This window comes from Ananas comosus, linkage group 13 (assembly GCF_001540865.1).
Source record: "Ananas comosus cultivar F153 linkage group 13, ASM154086v1, whole genome shotgun sequence".
Lineage (NCBI taxonomy): Eukaryota > Viridiplantae > Streptophyta > Magnoliopsida > Poales > Bromeliaceae > Ananas > Ananas comosus.
This window is the reverse complement of record NC_033633.1, coordinates 10,918,331-10,935,454: the sequence shown is the minus strand read 5'-3', so window position 1 is coordinate 10,935,454 and position 17,124 is coordinate 10,918,331. Positions and strand designations below refer to the sequence as shown.

The 17,124-nt window shown below is 35.9% G+C and overlaps 3 protein-coding genes across 3 annotated transcripts; all 3 read left to right on the top strand.

Annotated features, from left to right (window-relative positions):
- LOC109719808 (GTP-binding protein SAR1A-like) lies at positions 2,059-4,817 on the top strand. The gene is made up of 4 exons (XM_020246624.1): positions 2,059-2,393; positions 2,947-3,078; positions 3,734-3,943; positions 4,384-4,817. The coding sequence occupies exons 1-4, from the start codon at positions 2,265-2,267 to the stop codon at positions 4,492-4,494; spliced, it is 582 nt and encodes a 193-aa protein (XP_020102213.1). The 5' UTR covers positions 2,059-2,264; the 3' UTR covers positions 4,495-4,817.
- Positions 6,570-10,659, top strand: LOC109719766 (putative pentatricopeptide repeat-containing protein At3g16890, mitochondrial). The gene is made up of 3 exons (XM_020246577.1): positions 6,570-9,027; positions 9,141-9,293; positions 10,369-10,659. The coding sequence occupies exon 1, from the start codon at positions 6,713-6,715 to the stop codon at positions 8,852-8,854; it is 2,142 nt and encodes a 713-aa protein (XP_020102166.1). The 5' UTR covers positions 6,570-6,712; the 3' UTR covers positions 8,855-9,027; positions 9,141-9,293; positions 10,369-10,659.
- Positions 14,145-16,848, top strand: LOC109719838 (transmembrane protein 205). Its single transcript, XM_020246674.1, has 3 exons — positions 14,145-14,451; positions 15,233-15,452; positions 16,348-16,848. Exons 1-3 carry the CDS (start codon positions 14,252-14,254, stop codon positions 16,561-16,563), a joined length of 636 nt encoding a protein of 211 aa, XP_020102263.1. The 5' UTR covers positions 14,145-14,251; the 3' UTR covers positions 16,564-16,848.

The following is a 17,124-nucleotide window of genomic DNA, read 5'->3' as shown; positions in this document are numbered from 1 at the left end:
CGACCGGCTTAACGAATTGGATCAAGGTCAAACCTATCATGAGAACGACGACCCGGCTTAATAAATCAGACTGGGTTCAAGTCTATCACGAAAACGGCAACCCGATTTAATAAACCAAACTTAGGTCGAGTCTATCACGAAGATAGCGACCCGATTTAATTAATTGAACTCAGATCAAGTTTATCACGAAAATAGCGATCTGGTTTATCGAACTGAACTCGGGTCAAGCCTATCACGAAAATGGCGATCCGATTTAATTAAAGCTTTTATTTGGCTCGAGTTGAGCTCAGCTCCTCCATTAAGATTTCGAGCTATATCGAGTTAAACACGAGCGAGTTGACACTGATTCAACTCATTTATTAAACGAACGACCGATTCAACTATCTCGAACTTACTTCGAGGCCAGCAAGTACTAATCCACACTCTCACTGGACTTTTTTCCAAAATGATCCTATAATTTTTTTTTTAAAGACGGTGAATAATTTATTTTCTTCGTAAAGTCTAATTTTCCACTAAAGTGGTGAATTATTCACTTTTTTTTATTTTTTTACTTTTTTATATCTCACATATAATTCTAATAATTACATATAATCTTAACAATCTAAAAATTATAATATAATAATCTATCAATTCAATCCTAATAATCAAATAAAAATTATAATAATCCACGTATAATCCTAACAATTTTATTTTTTTTTTAATTTTTCATATAATCTATATAAAATTCGAACCATGGTAGATTGTAAATATAAATTTGACGGTATTAGTTTGCAAATTATAAAATTTTAAAGGATTATGTTGTAAAACAGCCCCTTCCACACGGCTATCCATTTCCACCGGTTTGTCCAGCTCACCTACCTAAATTTCGTTATTACATTATATTTTTATTTTATAATTATAATTATAATAAAAAATATATTAATATTTAATATTTATATTATATAATATTAATTATAAATATAAATACTAGTAGCTGTTGAACGGCCACGTCATCTCCTCTTTCCCTTCGTCTCCTCCGTTTCAAACGTTTTCTCCTCTCTCTCTCTCTCTCTCTCTCTCTCTCTCTCTCTCTCTCTCTCTCTATATATATATATATATANAGTCTATCACGTAAACAGCAACCCGATTTAATAAACCAAACTTAGGTCGAGTCTATCACGAAGATGGCGACCCGATTTAATTAATTGAACTCATATCAAGTTTATCACGAAAATAGCGATCTAGTTTATCGAACTGAACTCGAGTCAAGCCTATTACGAAAATGACGATCCGATTTAATTAAAGCTTTTTATTTGGCTCGAGTTGAGTTCAGCTCCTCCATTAAGATTTCGAGCTATATCGAGTTAAACACGAGCGAGTTGACACTGATTCAACTCATTTATTAAACGAACGACCGATCCAACTATCTCGAACTTACTTCGAGGCCAGCAAGTACTACTCCACACTCTTACCAGACTTTTTTCCAAAATGATCCTATAATTTTTTTTTTAAAGACAATGAATAATTCATTTTCTTCATAAAGTCTAATTTTCCACTAAAGTGGTGAATAATTATTCACCGTTTTTTATTTTTTTACTTTTTTATATCTCACATATAATTCTAATAATTACATATAATCTTAACAATCTAAAAATTATAATATAATAATCTATCCATTCAATCCTAATAATCAAATAAGAATTATAATAATCCACGTATAATCCTAACAATTTTTTTTTTATTTTTCATATAATCTATATAAAATTCTAACCAGGGTAGATTGTAAATATAAATTTGACGGGATTATTTTGCAAATTATAAAACTTTAAAGGATTATGTTGTAAAACAGCCCCTTCCACACGGCTATCCATTTCCACCGGTTTGTCCAGCTCACCTACCTAAATTTCGTTATTACATTATATTTTTATTTTATAATTATAATTATAAAAAAAATATATTAGTATTTAATATTTATATTAATATTATATAATATTAATTATAAATATAAATACTAGTAGCTGTTGAACGGCCACGTCATCTCCTCTTTCCCTTCGTCTCCTCCGTTTCAAACGTTTTCTCCTCTCTCTCTCTCTCTCTCTCTCTCTCTCTCTCTCTCTCTCTCTCGTGGGGTTTCCTCTCTAGCCCCTTTCCCTCTCTCTCTCTAGGGCGACGAATCGATCTCCGACGAGGAGAAAGGGGGCTGCGATCGCCGGATCCGATCGGCTCCGGCGAGGACCCGGCGAGATCCGATCGTCGCCTCGAGGGATCCTCTTTTTGGGGAAGCGATGTTCCTGGTCGATTGGTTCTACGGCGTCCTCGCCTCGCTAGGGTTGTGGCAAAAGGAGGCGAAGATCTTGTTCCTAGGGCTCGATAATGCGGGGAAGACGACGCTGCTTCACATGCTCAAAGATGAGGTCTCTGATCCCTTCTTTATCTTCTCGCTGCTTTTAATTGTTAAATATTACCTCTAAGTTCCTGTGAAATTCTTGTTTAGCCTTTAGTTTTGATCATTTTGAGGTAAAATTGTACAGGGTCCCCTTCAATTATAGGCCATTTTTAAGTAGAACCCCCCAACTTTGTTTCTTTTGATTGAGGGCCCCCTCAGATTTTAATTGTTTTGATTGTTGAATTTGAGATTTCGTTTAATTAATAGCTTATTTAGCTATTGATCATGAATTAGTAAAAAACAAAAATTCAAATTTTCTTGAGCTGAAAACTGAAAATGTAGGTTAGAGCATGAAATTTGATAGAATCAGTGATTAATTTAGAGAAGTTCTCAATTAATTGACTGAAACAATTCTATTCTCAAGAAATGAAAGTTGAGGGGTTGCGCCAAAAAAAGAGTTCAGAGACCTATTTCAAGATGGTCTATGATTGAGAGCATTTCCGCACATATTTTTACCTTATGTTAATTTACAACACGCCATATAATGTTGGTTCAAAATATTGGTCTTTGTCTTCGGGCAGAGGTTGGTTCAGCACCAGCCGACACAGTACCCAACGTCGGAGGAGCTGAGCATTGGGAAGATAAAATTTAAGGCGTTTGATTTGGGAGGCCATCAGATCGCTCGGCGTGTATGGAAGGATTACTATGCCAAGGTCTCACCTTTCTTTAGTGACATTTTTATCATTTCACTTGTAGTTGTTAGTTATGCAATCAGTACATGACTTTTTTTTTAGTTGTTTATTAAATGATAAGTGTTATACCCTCTCTGCGTTTGCTCGTTTCTTTCTGTTAATGGCGAATTTATCTTTGGGTCTACATTATTTCGCATGCTGAGTACATATTCTGGGACATTAGTTGAGATGGGATGTGAAATCTTACGCGTTACATCGGAATACGACACAATGCTTTGTTATTTTAGCAACTAAAAAATGAATTGCTGACAGAGTTTTCATCCATAGTTTAATTGTTGACGNCGTCTTTTCCTGTTGATTCCATCTTTTGAAATGAGCATATTATAATCTGGACGTTTTTTTTTGTCAGTTCTTTTGGCGGATTAATTTCTTCGTAGCTGTGAAAAATTACCTAATGAGAATTTTCCATTTTTCACTCAATGGGACCTAACCAACTTACTTTCGGAACCTGGTTCCTTTTTGCTTTTCTCTTCTTTATTACGTTGGTTCAGCATGTATATTCCTTTCTTTTATTCGCTCATCTACTTATACAGTTTTGCTGACATATGCATACAGTGTTGTTCATGAAATTTCAAAATGATGCATGCTTCGCTTGAAACAATTCTGTCACGTTCAGGTTGACGCAGTGGTGTACCTTGTGGACGCATTTGACAAGGAGCGGTTTGCGGAGTCTAAGAAAGAGCTCGACGCCCTGCTCTCTGACGATGGGCTGGCCAACGTGCCATTCCTCATACTGGGCAACAAGATTGACATTCCATACGCGGCATCTGAGGAGGAGCTCCGCTACCACCTCGGCCTCAGCAACTTCACAACCGGCAAGGGCAAGGTATATATTATTAAGAAAAGATCATCATTTAGTTGCTAATGAGATAGATTTATTTACCAGTTTTCCAGAAGGGGATAGTATTGGGGTATTACTAAATTATACACATAGCTTGTTATGGCTTTACATGTGCCGGTGGGCGCCCATTTATGGCCATATCTTTGAAACACTCATCTATTGCACATAAACCCGTGTAAAATCTGAATTTTTATAGTATTCCTCGGAGGTGGGGAGTAATTCTATTTGCTAGGAATCTGGTTTTCTATCATGAAAAAGTTTCTCAATAGCAGTTTATTTGTATGTTCTATGCTGCGTATGGAACGTAAGAAGTTTGTGGAGAATGTATATGAAAGTTTGGGTATCGCAGAGACATTTTTGAAAATAGATAGTTTAGCAATTGTTTGCATATGAGTGGTCGTAACTCATTTAAATATGATAATTAGGTCAACCTGGGGGACTCGAACGTCCGTCCCCTCGAGGTCTTCATGTGCAGCATCGTCCGCAAGATGGGGTATGGTGACGGCTTCAAGTGGCTCTCCCAGTACATCAAGTAGGGTTTTCGCTAGGGTTTCGATTTTGGTGTTATCTTGAATGATCTAAAACACAAAGAATTCCCAGCAGTGATTTTTTTGGCATGCCATGGTCTTCTTCCTTTCCTCCTCTATTTGACGGTGATTGATGATATTCTTCGTGTTTCTCTCTTTCTATACCTTGTTCTTTTGTCGATAGTTATATTTAACTGATGATACTGAATCAGTGCGAAGCGGGTAATTTGTTAAAATTTGGTGCACTGTGGCCATGCGAACTCATTCATTCCTGAAACAATCATTCTTTTATTTTTCAAATGTTTACAGCAGATGAGATTTATGGTTTTCCATTTTGGGTTTTTTTTTTCTATTTTTTCTTTTTTCTTCCTTGCATTGATATTAAATTTAATCTTTGCTTATTTTATTTCCAATGTTAGGATGTAAACTTTGTATCACTCGAATTGCTCAGCATTTACCAGTTACTACTCTTTTGTACACATGTGAACTTACAGTGCAATTTTAGTCACAAACTTCGCTGTATTTTCAAAAACAAGGATTGTGAATAACTCGTAATGTTTTGGTTATTTCAAGCAGGTAATTTTTAATTTACGAAACTTTTTTTTGTCAATTTCCGAACATTTCCACCAGCTTGGGATTTTATCTGGATTGTTGGTCTTGTATATGTTGTTTCGGGTCGAATTGCTTGTTGTTGTGAGCTATTGTTTCTGCAAGTTTGTGCTCTTTACTGAATCTAATTAAAACTAAGAGCATGTTGATCTTTTCGAACAGGTAATTTTGAATTTATGAAACTTTTTTGTCAATCTCCAAACATTTCCACCTGCTTGGGATTTGATTGTTGGTCTTGTATATGTTGTTTCGGATCGAATTGCCTGTTGTTGTGAACTACTGTAAGTTTGTGCCCTTTACTGAAGCTAGTTGAAACTAAGAGCATGTTGATCTTGTTACTTCAAACAGGTAATTTTAAATTTCCGAATCTTTTTTGTCGATTTCTGAACATTTCCGCTGCTCGGGATTTTATCTGGATTGTTGGTCTTGTATATGTTGTTTCGGATCGAATTGCCTGTTGTTGCGAACTACTGTTTCTGCAAGTTTGTGCTCTTTACTGAAGCTAGTTAAAACTAAGAGCATGTTGATCTTGTTACTTCAAACAGGTAAATTTAAAATTCATGAAACTTTTTGGTCGATTTCCGAACATTTCTGCTGCTCAGGAGTTTATCTGGATTGTTGGTCTTGTATATGCTGTTTCGGTCGAATCGCCTGTTGTCGTGAACTACTGTTTCTGCAGGTTTGTGCTCTTTATTGAAGCTAAATTAAAACTGAGAGCATGTTGAACTTGAGATGAAATTGCTTGTGGGGTGAAGCAGATTGATTGAGTAGGGCTTTTTTGTGTGTTCTTCTTACCTTGTTCTCTTTGTAGGGTGCGTGCTATCTTATGAAGTGATCTTAAAAGAAGGTATTAATTAGCTTCTTTGTGCAAAAATTTTCTATGGAAGCAAAGATAAAGATTTTACCATCTCTATGCAGAAGCTCCAATACGGAGTATCTGATTTTGATACGAAAGCGCTTGTTTTACCAAAAGTGAAGAGAGTAAAGTTAATTTTTGTCGTAAATACTTTTCTTTTTAGATACGTTATAAATTAAATTCATTCCTAACTTTATTCCTTTAAGTTAATTACTATGGAAAAAGAGGTTAGGAACCTACATCTTCCTCTCCCAAACCAAAAAAAAAAAAGAAGAAAAAGACTCAATCTTAGATAATATAAAGTATTTAGAGGGAGTTTACAGGCAACTTTAAATATTAATTTTTTTAATAAAATTGACACTTTTGACGTTGGGTGTCTTTGCTCGTGTAATGTATTGGACTTAATAGTTTAAAAAATAGTGTTTTGATAAAAATTAAGAAATTAATAGTTTATAGCAAATAAAACTATGAAATTTGATGAAATTTTTAATATAATTAATTAAAATAACGCAAATAGAAACAAAATTAAAAAGTTAAAAAAGTTGTGAATCAAAAAATAATAATAATAAAGTTTAGGAACGACTACAAAATATCATATAGCTGAGGCGGCTTCATGCAATTTTCCGTTGAAGCATCATCGAACCCTTCCACTCTCCTCTCCCTTTCTAAAATTTCTTTCCCCCCTCTTTTTCTTTGGGGAATTGTCGCGCATTTTAATTCGCAATTTGTGTTCTTCGATTCGGAGGAGAACGACGACGACGCATGCGAGGATTAGGGTTTCGATCTCGCACTCTCCGATCCTCTTTTTCATCATCTTCTTCCTCCTCCTCCTCCAAGCATGCGATCGGAGCGCAACTCCTCAGGCAAAGAAACCCTAGCGCACAAACCCTCGCCTCCAATGGTATTACCTCCCAATCACCTCCTCCGAACTCCGACTTTTCCAGCAAATTTTGTCATAAACGAACGAAATCCATCGACCCAGTTCGTATCTCATCAATTCTCTCCCAAAAAGATTGGTTTTTGATGTTAAATGCAGAGTTAAAATCATGCAAGGAGCACTTGGATCCCCAGTTGGCAGTAAGGGTCTTGCAAAATGCGGAGAACCCTAATTTTTCTCTCAAATTTTACATCTGGGTATCGAGTTTCAATGAGGGTTTAGCGAAGGATCGATCGGTTCAGAGGGTTTTATCAGATTTGTTATGGAGGAAAGGCCCTGTAGTTTTAACTCTCTCCTTTATGAAGGAGATTAAGAGCTGTGGATGTAAAATTACAGAGGATTTATTATGTATATTGATCTCTAGTTGGGGTAGATTCGGGCTCGCAAAGTATGTTAATGAAGTCTTTGCGCAAATGGCCTTCTTGGGCTTCAAACCGAGCACTCGGATTTACAACTCGGTAATCTCGGCTTTGGTTAAGGCGAATTCGCTTGATACGGCTTATTTCAAGTTCCAACAGATGAGTTCGGATAGTTGTGCGCCGGATCATTTTACTTATAATACTCTCATTCACGGAGTGTGTAAGCGTGGTATAGTCGAAGAGGCTCTTCGGTTACTTAAGCAAATGGAAAGTTCTCGACTTAGCCCTAATGTGTTCACGTACACCATACTAATCGACGGGTTTTTCAATGCGAATAAGGCGGAGGAGGCGTTTCGAGTTTTGAATACGATGAGGAGGAAGAATGTACCTCCGAGTGAGGCCACTTATCGGTCGTTGATTCATGGCGCGTTTCGGTGTTTAGAACCGCAAAAGGCGTATGAAATGCTAAGGAGGTTTTTAGAAGAAGATCAAATTCTTCAAAATTATGCATGTAGTACTGTTCTGTATTGCCTTTCAAAGAATGGCATGGCAAAAGAGGCGAAAGATTTTATGAATAAAATGGGTCGAAGAGGTTACTTTCCGGACACTGCTACGTTTAATGTTGTGATGGCTTGTGTTCTAAAGGGATCGGGATCGAGCGAAATGTGTGGGTTGCTAGATGATTTTATTAAGAAAGGCGGAAAACCTGGATTTGATTCATATCTTATTGCTATTAAATATTTGCTAAAGGAGGGCAGGATTTTAGTGGCTGATGGGTATTTGAAACAAATGGTTTTGGATGGACTTTTGCGCAGTGCGGTATCCTATAATATGTTGATCGATTGCTTCGTTAAAGCAGAAGAGATGGACAGGTCGATGGAGACACTTAAGGAAATGCGCGAGAATGGTTTTTCGCCAAACATAGTGACGTTTAATACTCTTATAGGTGGTTATTCGAGGAGAGGGGATGTAAATAAGGTGAGAAATGTCTTAAAGATGCTTCTAGAACACGGGTTTAAGCCCGACGTCGTTACTTTTAGCTCAGTTATTGATGGGCTTTGTCGGGCCCATCAAATAGATGATGCTCTTGATTGTTTTAGCGAAATGGAAGAATGGGGTGTTTCTCCAAACTCCCTCACATACAATATATTGATCCGTTCTCTTTGCGCCACTGGGGATTTTCGCGAGTCATTGAAGCTCTTTAACAGGATGAAGGAAGGAGGAATTAGTCCCGATATTTTCTCTTTTAATGCTCTTATTCTAAACTTTTGTAGGATGAAGAAGGTAGAAAGAGCCCAAAATCTTTTCGATGCCATGTTGAGATTCGGTGTGGTTCCAGATAGTTACACATACAATACTTTAATTAAAGCTTTGTGTGATGAAAGGAGAATCAAAGATGCCAAAGAAACTCTACTTGCTATGGAGGTTAATGGTTGTACTGTGACTTCGTATTCATACGGCCCAATTGTAGAAGCCCTTAGTAGTTTGGGCCTGTCCGAAGAAGCCCAGGAGTTCATCGATAAATATGAAAAGAAGGAGATTACTTTGAGGTCCTTTCCCGGGTTTAAGGTTGAATCGGAAAATGCTCACAAAGTTGTGAACTACTGATTCGCAAGATTCATCTCGTTGCAACAGAAGGCAAATATATATTTCTCCTTCGAACAAGCAGCGGCGCTGTTTGACTATAGAGTATGCATACATGAAGTTCTTATGTCGCTTGGGCATTTGAGAATTTAATGAGCTAATGTTTCTGATCCTTATTCAGGTTGCATTCATTACAGGTAAGAATAACGACCATCTTAAATTCGTTCTTTTCAATCTTCTTTCTCATAGTTTTTTTCATTATAAGGAGGCTAATTAGATGCTTGTTTTCTTCTTCATTCTTTTTCGCAAGGACAAGAGCTTGCATGAAGTCCCGCCCTCTAGAATGTTCTAATCACAAACAAGATTTGGATCGAAATGTTGAAGGGGAACAAAGATTTACTCTTTGAAGGAGGAGAAGCAGTAATGCTGAAACATTGTAAATCTGCCTTCCTAAAGAGCCCTGGTAAGCGTTTTCGCTTATGCTTAATGCTGTAAATTTGCGCGCTGTTTACGCAATGTTCTTTTGCCTGAAATTGTGTTAAAATAGATGCTATTATGTGCCAAGGCTGATTTGCTCAATTGTGTTTCGTCACTTATTATATAACCAATGATCGGAAACTTTTTGTTTGCAATTGTCCAATGTATCACCACCCGGTATCCTGTCGAGACTTTTCGCATTATATCTTTTCCATTGTGACGCTGTCGTAATCCCTTCCTTCATTATCAGTGTTAAGTACCCTTTTGCCCCGTGCCTTCTTTTCTTTGTAGTATTTAACGCATTTGAGCATGCATGAAACACTCAGAGGCAGGAGCCAATCAACCTCGAGAGCGACCCCCTCATTGTAATTAGAGGTGTAACTAGGTAGAAATCGTGCTAAATCCGTTGAGAATCTGGATGAATATTGGGTTCAAAATTTAGGATCCAACGCTCGTACTTGGGGTTGGATTTGAATCTCGTAACTGGGTTATTAGCATTCGTCAGCACACACGACTGTGAATGAAACAAAAGTTCCCCTTCCCCTACCCTTGCTTTCGGAGTATGTTTCTTCAACCGCGCATAATGTGAACATAATCCTTTCAACTTTTCAAGGGCTCACTTTCCTTCTGATGAATCTAAGCTAGCCTCAAAAGAATCATGTAAATCAGCATCTCCTGCGAACAATATCTTCTTAGTGTTAAAAAAAAAAAAAAAGAAATTGCTAAATGGGGCCTCAAAATGTTGTACAATAGTAGGAAACAGTAAAATGGTGCTAATAAACATCGAGTTCGATTCGAGTAAAACGAACGTAGAATCTTTCGTGATCGCCAGTAACAACCATCAGCATTTAACTCTAATCATCAGTGGAGATTAGCAAGTGAGAATTTGCAATAAATGAGATGTTCTTTTGCTTTCAATTGCTTGGTGTGGCTGCTGCTGATGCTTTGTACTCGTCTTAACTTATGCCCTATTCTTCTTTTTGTTTCCGATTAGTCAAAAACTGAACACAATTTCTGTAACAACCGTTCTTACGCATCTGATTTTTATATTCTGCGTGCAGATTCGGGTGTTATCCCGGGAAGAGTCCTGGTTTGAATTTCTGCATGATCCCATTCTTTCAGTTCAAACTTTGAAGGTTACAGCTTTTGACAAGTAGCCTCTTGCTCACTGTTTTCTTGTGGAATAATGCAATGCAAGGAAGAGAAGAATATCTTAGTTTGTCGTCTTTCGCATTTTTCGTTTTATTTTAAGGTTATAGGAAGAAAACAGGGTTTTTTTTGGGGGTTTTTAGTGCAATAGTCCTCTTCTAAAATTTTATTTTCAAAATAAATATGTTAAATTTTTATTTGTAGATATAGTCCTATAAAAACAGTGAATGGTTTACCGCTTTTAAAAGCGGTGAATCATTCATCGCTTTTTTTCTTTTTCTCACCTCGTTTTATAATTCTACGATGGTAAAAGCGGTGAATGGTTCACCGCTTTTACTGTTTTTCTACTCCTAAATAGAAGTTATGAATGCGGTGAATCATTCACCGCATTTAAAGGTCTATTTTTGTAATTATTTTTTTAAGGAAACTATTTTTATAATTATAAAAATTGATAAGATTAGTTATAAAAAAAAGACTTTTTTTTTTCCCTCTTAATGAATCTATCTTATGTTGTTGGTTATAGATCATAAAACTGATGAAATGTTTTATTTAAATGTCGTCCCTCAATACTCATGGAGGTTTTCATGGTTGTAGATTATATAATAACTAGTTAAGGGCCCGCGCGATGTAGCGGGAAGGTATTTTTACAGTAAATTATTATCATTAAAATTAAGGTTGGAACCAATATTCGATTAATTTATAAAAAAAAGTTACATATAAACCCCACAACCCTTCCAAAATAAGGGGATAAATTGATACATTTTAAACTATAGGGTATTAAAGTGAGAAAGTGCGAAACTATATGGATTTAACAGTTGGAACATAATCGCTATTGCAAAAAAATATTAGGGACTAGAGTAAAAATGGTGCAAGAGTCGGGACAAATGGTGCAATTAACCCTCAATTAAAAAGAAAAAAAAAATATGGGACTCACAAAATTTTCGAATAAAGAGAGCTCTTCTTTTGATTTCCAAGTCATATATTTATAAATTTTAAATATAAATTAAAATATCAAAATTAAAATAAAAAATTTAAGTTTGAAATCAAAATTAGATTCAATTTAAAATTCAAATTTAAAATTTAAAATTTAATTTAAATTCAAACTTTAAATTTAAATATAAAATTTTAATTTCTATATGCGACCCACAATTCATCAAGATAAAAAAAAATTCGGTTTAAAATTAAAATTTCAATTTAAATTTAATTTAAGTTTTTATTTTTTGTATGTGGTCCACAACACTTCAAAATAAAAAGAGTTAAAAAAGGAAACGGAAAGAAAAAAAAGCAAAAAAAGAGAGTGCACCCACTCGCCCCGCCGCCGCCACGTGGCATGATAGGACTCCGGTTCCTAATTCATAAATTTATAAATACTCGAATTTTTTTTTTATTAATAAACTTAGAAAATATTTTAATTATAAAAATAGTGCTCTAAAAAATTTATTTACAAGGTCTGTACGGTGAAGAAATTATTGTTTTTTAAATACGGTAAATCATTTTACCACTTTTTTTAAAGAATTAAAACTATTTTTAGTGTTTAATACTATAAGTCTTTTGAAGTTTAGATATAGAAAATATATAAATTATGATAAAAGCGGTGAATGATTCATCGCTTTTAGATAATTCATAGCTTTTATCGGTCTATTTTTATAAATAAAAAATTTGAATGTCTATTTTTATATTTAAAAGATTTTGTAGACTTAGTAGCTCAAAGACTATCATAGTCAATAAAAGTACATAGAGCCTTATTCAGTTTGGCTGTAGTTAACGCTGTCAACGAGCCGAACGCGAGCAAGCTCAGGCCGGTTCGTGTTTAGCTGTCAACGAGCCGAACACGAGCAAGCTCAGGTCGGCTCGTGTTTGTTCGCTTATTAAACGAGTCGAACATGAGCTGATATATTAAAATTCAGCTCATTTTGTTTTAGGGGCTTTTACTTATTTATTCTTAACTATTACTCAAAATTTTTAAATTTATTCTAAAATTATCAAAATATTCTTCTAAATTCTAAATTTCATTAGTAATTTCGAAAATACTTGAAGAAATTTTTAAAAATTAATAAGAACATTTTGGTCAATGAAGCTTATATTAGATATTTTTTTGATAGTTTGAAGAGTATATTAGATATTATCTCTTTATTTTTTCCTCCATCCTTATTCCTTACCTCTAAAACTGCAACCTAGACTATCAAATTATTATCACACTAGCAAACTCAGAGATCAAATGTAGGGTGCAGTTGGAAACATATGGTTTGTGAGTGCCAACCCCGATTTCATGTATGACGTGAAAGTGCGACTTCATCCATTATCGCATCAAAGCAGAAATCGGCCTGTATTCGATATCATGCGTATGATCGGAACTCACAAGTTTCGACTTGTTTCGACCCGAACAAAACATTTCATGTATGACATGGAAGTGTGACTTTGCCCTTTATCGCAGCAAAGCAGAGATCGGCCGTATCCGATATCCCGCGTATAATCGGAACTCACAAGTTTCGACTTATTTTGACCCTAGCAAAATATTTCATGTATGACGTGGAAGTACGACTTTGTCTTTTATCGCAACAAAGTAGAGATCAGACGTAATCGATATCATGCATATGATCGGAACTCACAAGTTTCGACCCCAACAAAACATTTCATGTATGACGTGGAAGTGCGACTTTGTCTTTTATCGCAGCAAAGCAGGGATCAAATATAACCGATATTATACATATGATCAGAACTCACAAGTTTAGATTTGTTCCGACCCGGGCAAAACAAACAAGCTCTTAGTCCAGCACAAAATATAAATAAATTGTCAAATTTTTGGATGTGGTTTTATAAAAAGTGCTTTGAAAAACCAATTCATTCTAAATAACACAATAATAATAATGATAATAATAATAATAAGGGAAAACTTCAAAACCCCCCTATGGTTTCGTATTTTCTCACTTTGCCTCCCTGTGGTTTATGTATCAATTTGCCCCTCTGTGGTTTTTTTTTTTCTCTTTTTTTTTATCAATTTCATTATTTTTTTTAAATTAGTGATAAAGTTAAAATTAAAGGGTACTAAAGTGAATATTTGATAAATCTAGATGAGTATTTGAAGTTTTTTGTATATAATTTAATGAAATATTAACGAAAAAGCTACTGAAAAGATAAAAACGAAACCACAGGGGGGCAAATTGATATATTTTAAACCACATGGGGGTAAAGTGAGAAACTACGAAACCACAGGGGTTTTTGAAGTTCAATAATAATAATAATAATCAATTTAAAGCACAACGACCCCCAACCAACTCTTCGCCCATTCCCATCCTCTTTATTCTTTGGAAAAACTTCAAATATCATCTCTATAGTTTCACATTTTATCATTATAATATTCTGTAGTTAAAGTATATCAATTTACTATTCTGTGATTTTATTTTTATTTTTTTATTATCGATTTCACTAATTTTTTTCATTAAATTAATAATAAAGTTAAAACTAAAGGGTACTAAAATAAATATTTAATAAATCTAGATAGGACATCTGAAATTTTTTGTATATAATTTAATAAAATATTAACAAAAAAACCGACGGAAAGATAAAAATGAAACAATAGGATACTAACTCAATACACTTTAAATTATAGAGTACTAAAGTGAGAAATTACGAAAACCCGGGGTGGTATTTGAAATTTACCCTTATTGTTTTCGTCCCACCGACCCACCCCTACACACACACACACACACACAAGCACACTCATTCTCTCTCCGCGAAACCCTAACCCTAGAATTCGTATTGCTCCTCCTCTTCGTCGTCGTCGTCGTCGTCGCGATGGGGTGGGCGACGCGGTTCCTTACGGCGGTGGCGTTCCTGGCCGTGGGGGTGGTGTTCGCACCGGACGTGCTCGGGTCGGGGCCGGACTCGCCGGCGATCGCCGTATCCGCCGCGAAGCTCGCCCACCTCCTCTGCTTCGCCACCGCCTGGGGCGCCGCCCTCTGGGTCACCTTCATCGGGGGCATCGTCATGTTCAAGTGCGTGTTGTTGTTGTTGTTGTTGTTGTTGATGTGCTTGTTGTTGATCCCTTCCGTTCGATTCCTGTCCTTAAGACGTACCCATTTGTTGTGTTTTTTGTTCCCCCTTTTTGTCCTTTTTTGTTTGAGTGACTTTTTTATAGTTTTTTTCTGCATAGAATTGCGTTGGTAGCGAAATTAGTCTCGAATTTTGTGATGTTGTCACGAAAAATCTCAATTTTGTCGATGAGAGAGAGAGAGAGAGAGAGAGAGAGAGAGAGGAAGGAAAAAAACGAGTATCTTCCTGTTACTACTACTGCTACTACAACTACTACATCCTCACCTCGCCGATCTCTTCCAATTTCTTTGCCTTTTTTTTCAGTGATTTTTGTAATATTTTTCTCAAAAAAATTGCGTTAGTAGTGGAATTGGTCCCAAATTTTTGTGATATTGTTTGGAAAAATCTCAACTTTTTGCTGAAATCTTAGGGGATTTCATTTTGGTGTGATTGTTATTTCCCTTTTTCTTCGTTTTTTAAGTGATTTTTTATATGTTTCTACAGAAATAGGGGGGTGGGGAATGTGAAACCCTGATGGATTTTGTTGATTTGCTAGTTAAATTCAAATTAATCTCACATTTTCTGAAAATTCAGTTGATTTTTTCTGTTTTAGTAGTTGATTTCTTGTCGAAACTCCCATCATTTTAGTAATCGGGATAAGTTCTTCCTATGTAAATCGGATTTTATGATGAATTATGTTGATTTTTACTTGATTTTTCGGTTGAACAAAAAAAAATTATGAAGGAACTTGCCGAGGCACCAGTTCGGGAATCTACAAAGCAAGATGTTTCCGGCGTACTTCATGTTGGTTTCGGTATGCGCGGCGGTCTCTGTAGCGGCATTCGCTTATCTACACCCGTGGAAGTCGGCCTCTTCACTGGAGCACTACCAGCTAGGGTTTCTCGTCGCCGCCCTCGGCTTCGATCTCTCCAACCTCCTCGTCTTCACTCCCATGACTATCGAGGTAACACTTTTCGATGCAAATGGATCATCAGTTTTCTGAGAGTTCCTGCTGATTTATTGGAATGTTCTCGTTCTTTCGTTACAAGTAATTTGTGTTGATTTTATGTGTTGCTCGATCAAATTATATTCTTATTATGATATTTTATTCAAAGGAATCACAAGAGAATTTAAGGACAAGTACTAGATGGTCAAAATGTACTCTTTGCCCGTTTCTTCTTCTTTTTTTTTTGTCAAATAAGGGTGTGTAAATAACCTTTCTTTGTGTGATTGTCCTGTTGATGGTAACTACTATCTATGATCAAGCGGCATGTCCTTAATATGGTAAAGCACAATCTGCGATTTGGTGTTGCAACATTAGATTTATTATCTCTAAATATAATATAACTACCACACTTGCTGTTCCTTATATCTATTTTTGCCTTGCAAGTAATATGTGTTGCTTTTTGCGTTTCCTTAGTATGATTCTACCATTCAAAGGTTTGAAAAGAGAGAACTACAGGGAGTGTTAGATTGTCAAAATGTGCTCTTGACTTTATTGCCGACTATTTAATAAGTGATTGAAGCAAGAAAAGTTTAAAAACCTTTCTTTGTGTGATTGTCGTGCTATTAGAATACCAGGTTCTTGAATTCCTTTTGATTTGTCGGATTATATATCCTATTTACCCTCATTAGTACCGGCCTGTTACTAGTTTGAGGCCAGATTCTTTTCTTATTGATCATATAACCTGTCTTTCTTCTTTGAAAAGAGAATTTGGTAAAGCATTAGCATTATTGTACTCGTCAATTCGATCCTTTGACGCTTTATTTTTGTAAATTTTGTTATATTTCAGCCTTTACCTTAGTCGGCCACATGTTAAACAGGGATTAAACGTTTTGACTGTTATTTTTGGCCACAGATGATGAAGAAGAGGCACAAAATCGAGAGAGATCTGAGCATCGGCGAAGAAGTCGGATGGTCGAAGAACGTGGAAGTGGCGAAGTCGAACCCCAATCTCGCTGCGATGAACAAGAAGTTCGGGATGATCCACGGACTGTCGTCACTCGCCAACATTTTGGCATTCGGCAGCCTCGCCATGCATTCCTGGTACTTGGCTGGTAAAATTCAGTTCTGAACATTAGTTTCTGGACATTCGGGGGATTCGGAAATTACAAAATATATGCTTTGGTTGCCACGAACTCATTTAGAATGTAAACGGCACTAAACCGCGTGCAGTAGTGTTGTTGGATGATCTTCTTTTACTTGATTGTGTGGGAACTTTGTCTGATGATGAAACTGCATCTGATTTATGATTCAATAGTAACACAGAAAAAACAAGCATCCTCTGAACTTTGTACTGTTTCCATCCTAAGCTTTGTTTTGGTTGTTGTTGTGAACATGTAGGGTGATTGTTTGAGCACTTTGTGTTTCGATTATTTAACTATGAAGGATAAGGGAAAATGCTTAGTTGTGTTTGGATGCTGTATCACTAAACTAGTGATGCGGATATATATGTATAAACGAACATGAGCTGATTTGTTAATATATCGGGCGAATGCATATGTATAAACGAGTCGAACATGAGCTGATTTGTTAATATATCGTGCGAGCCGCAAGTTAGATTGTCAGGCTTACTATTTTTTGAATCATCCACAATAATGGGTCTTATAAATAATCATCATTATTATTGATTTTT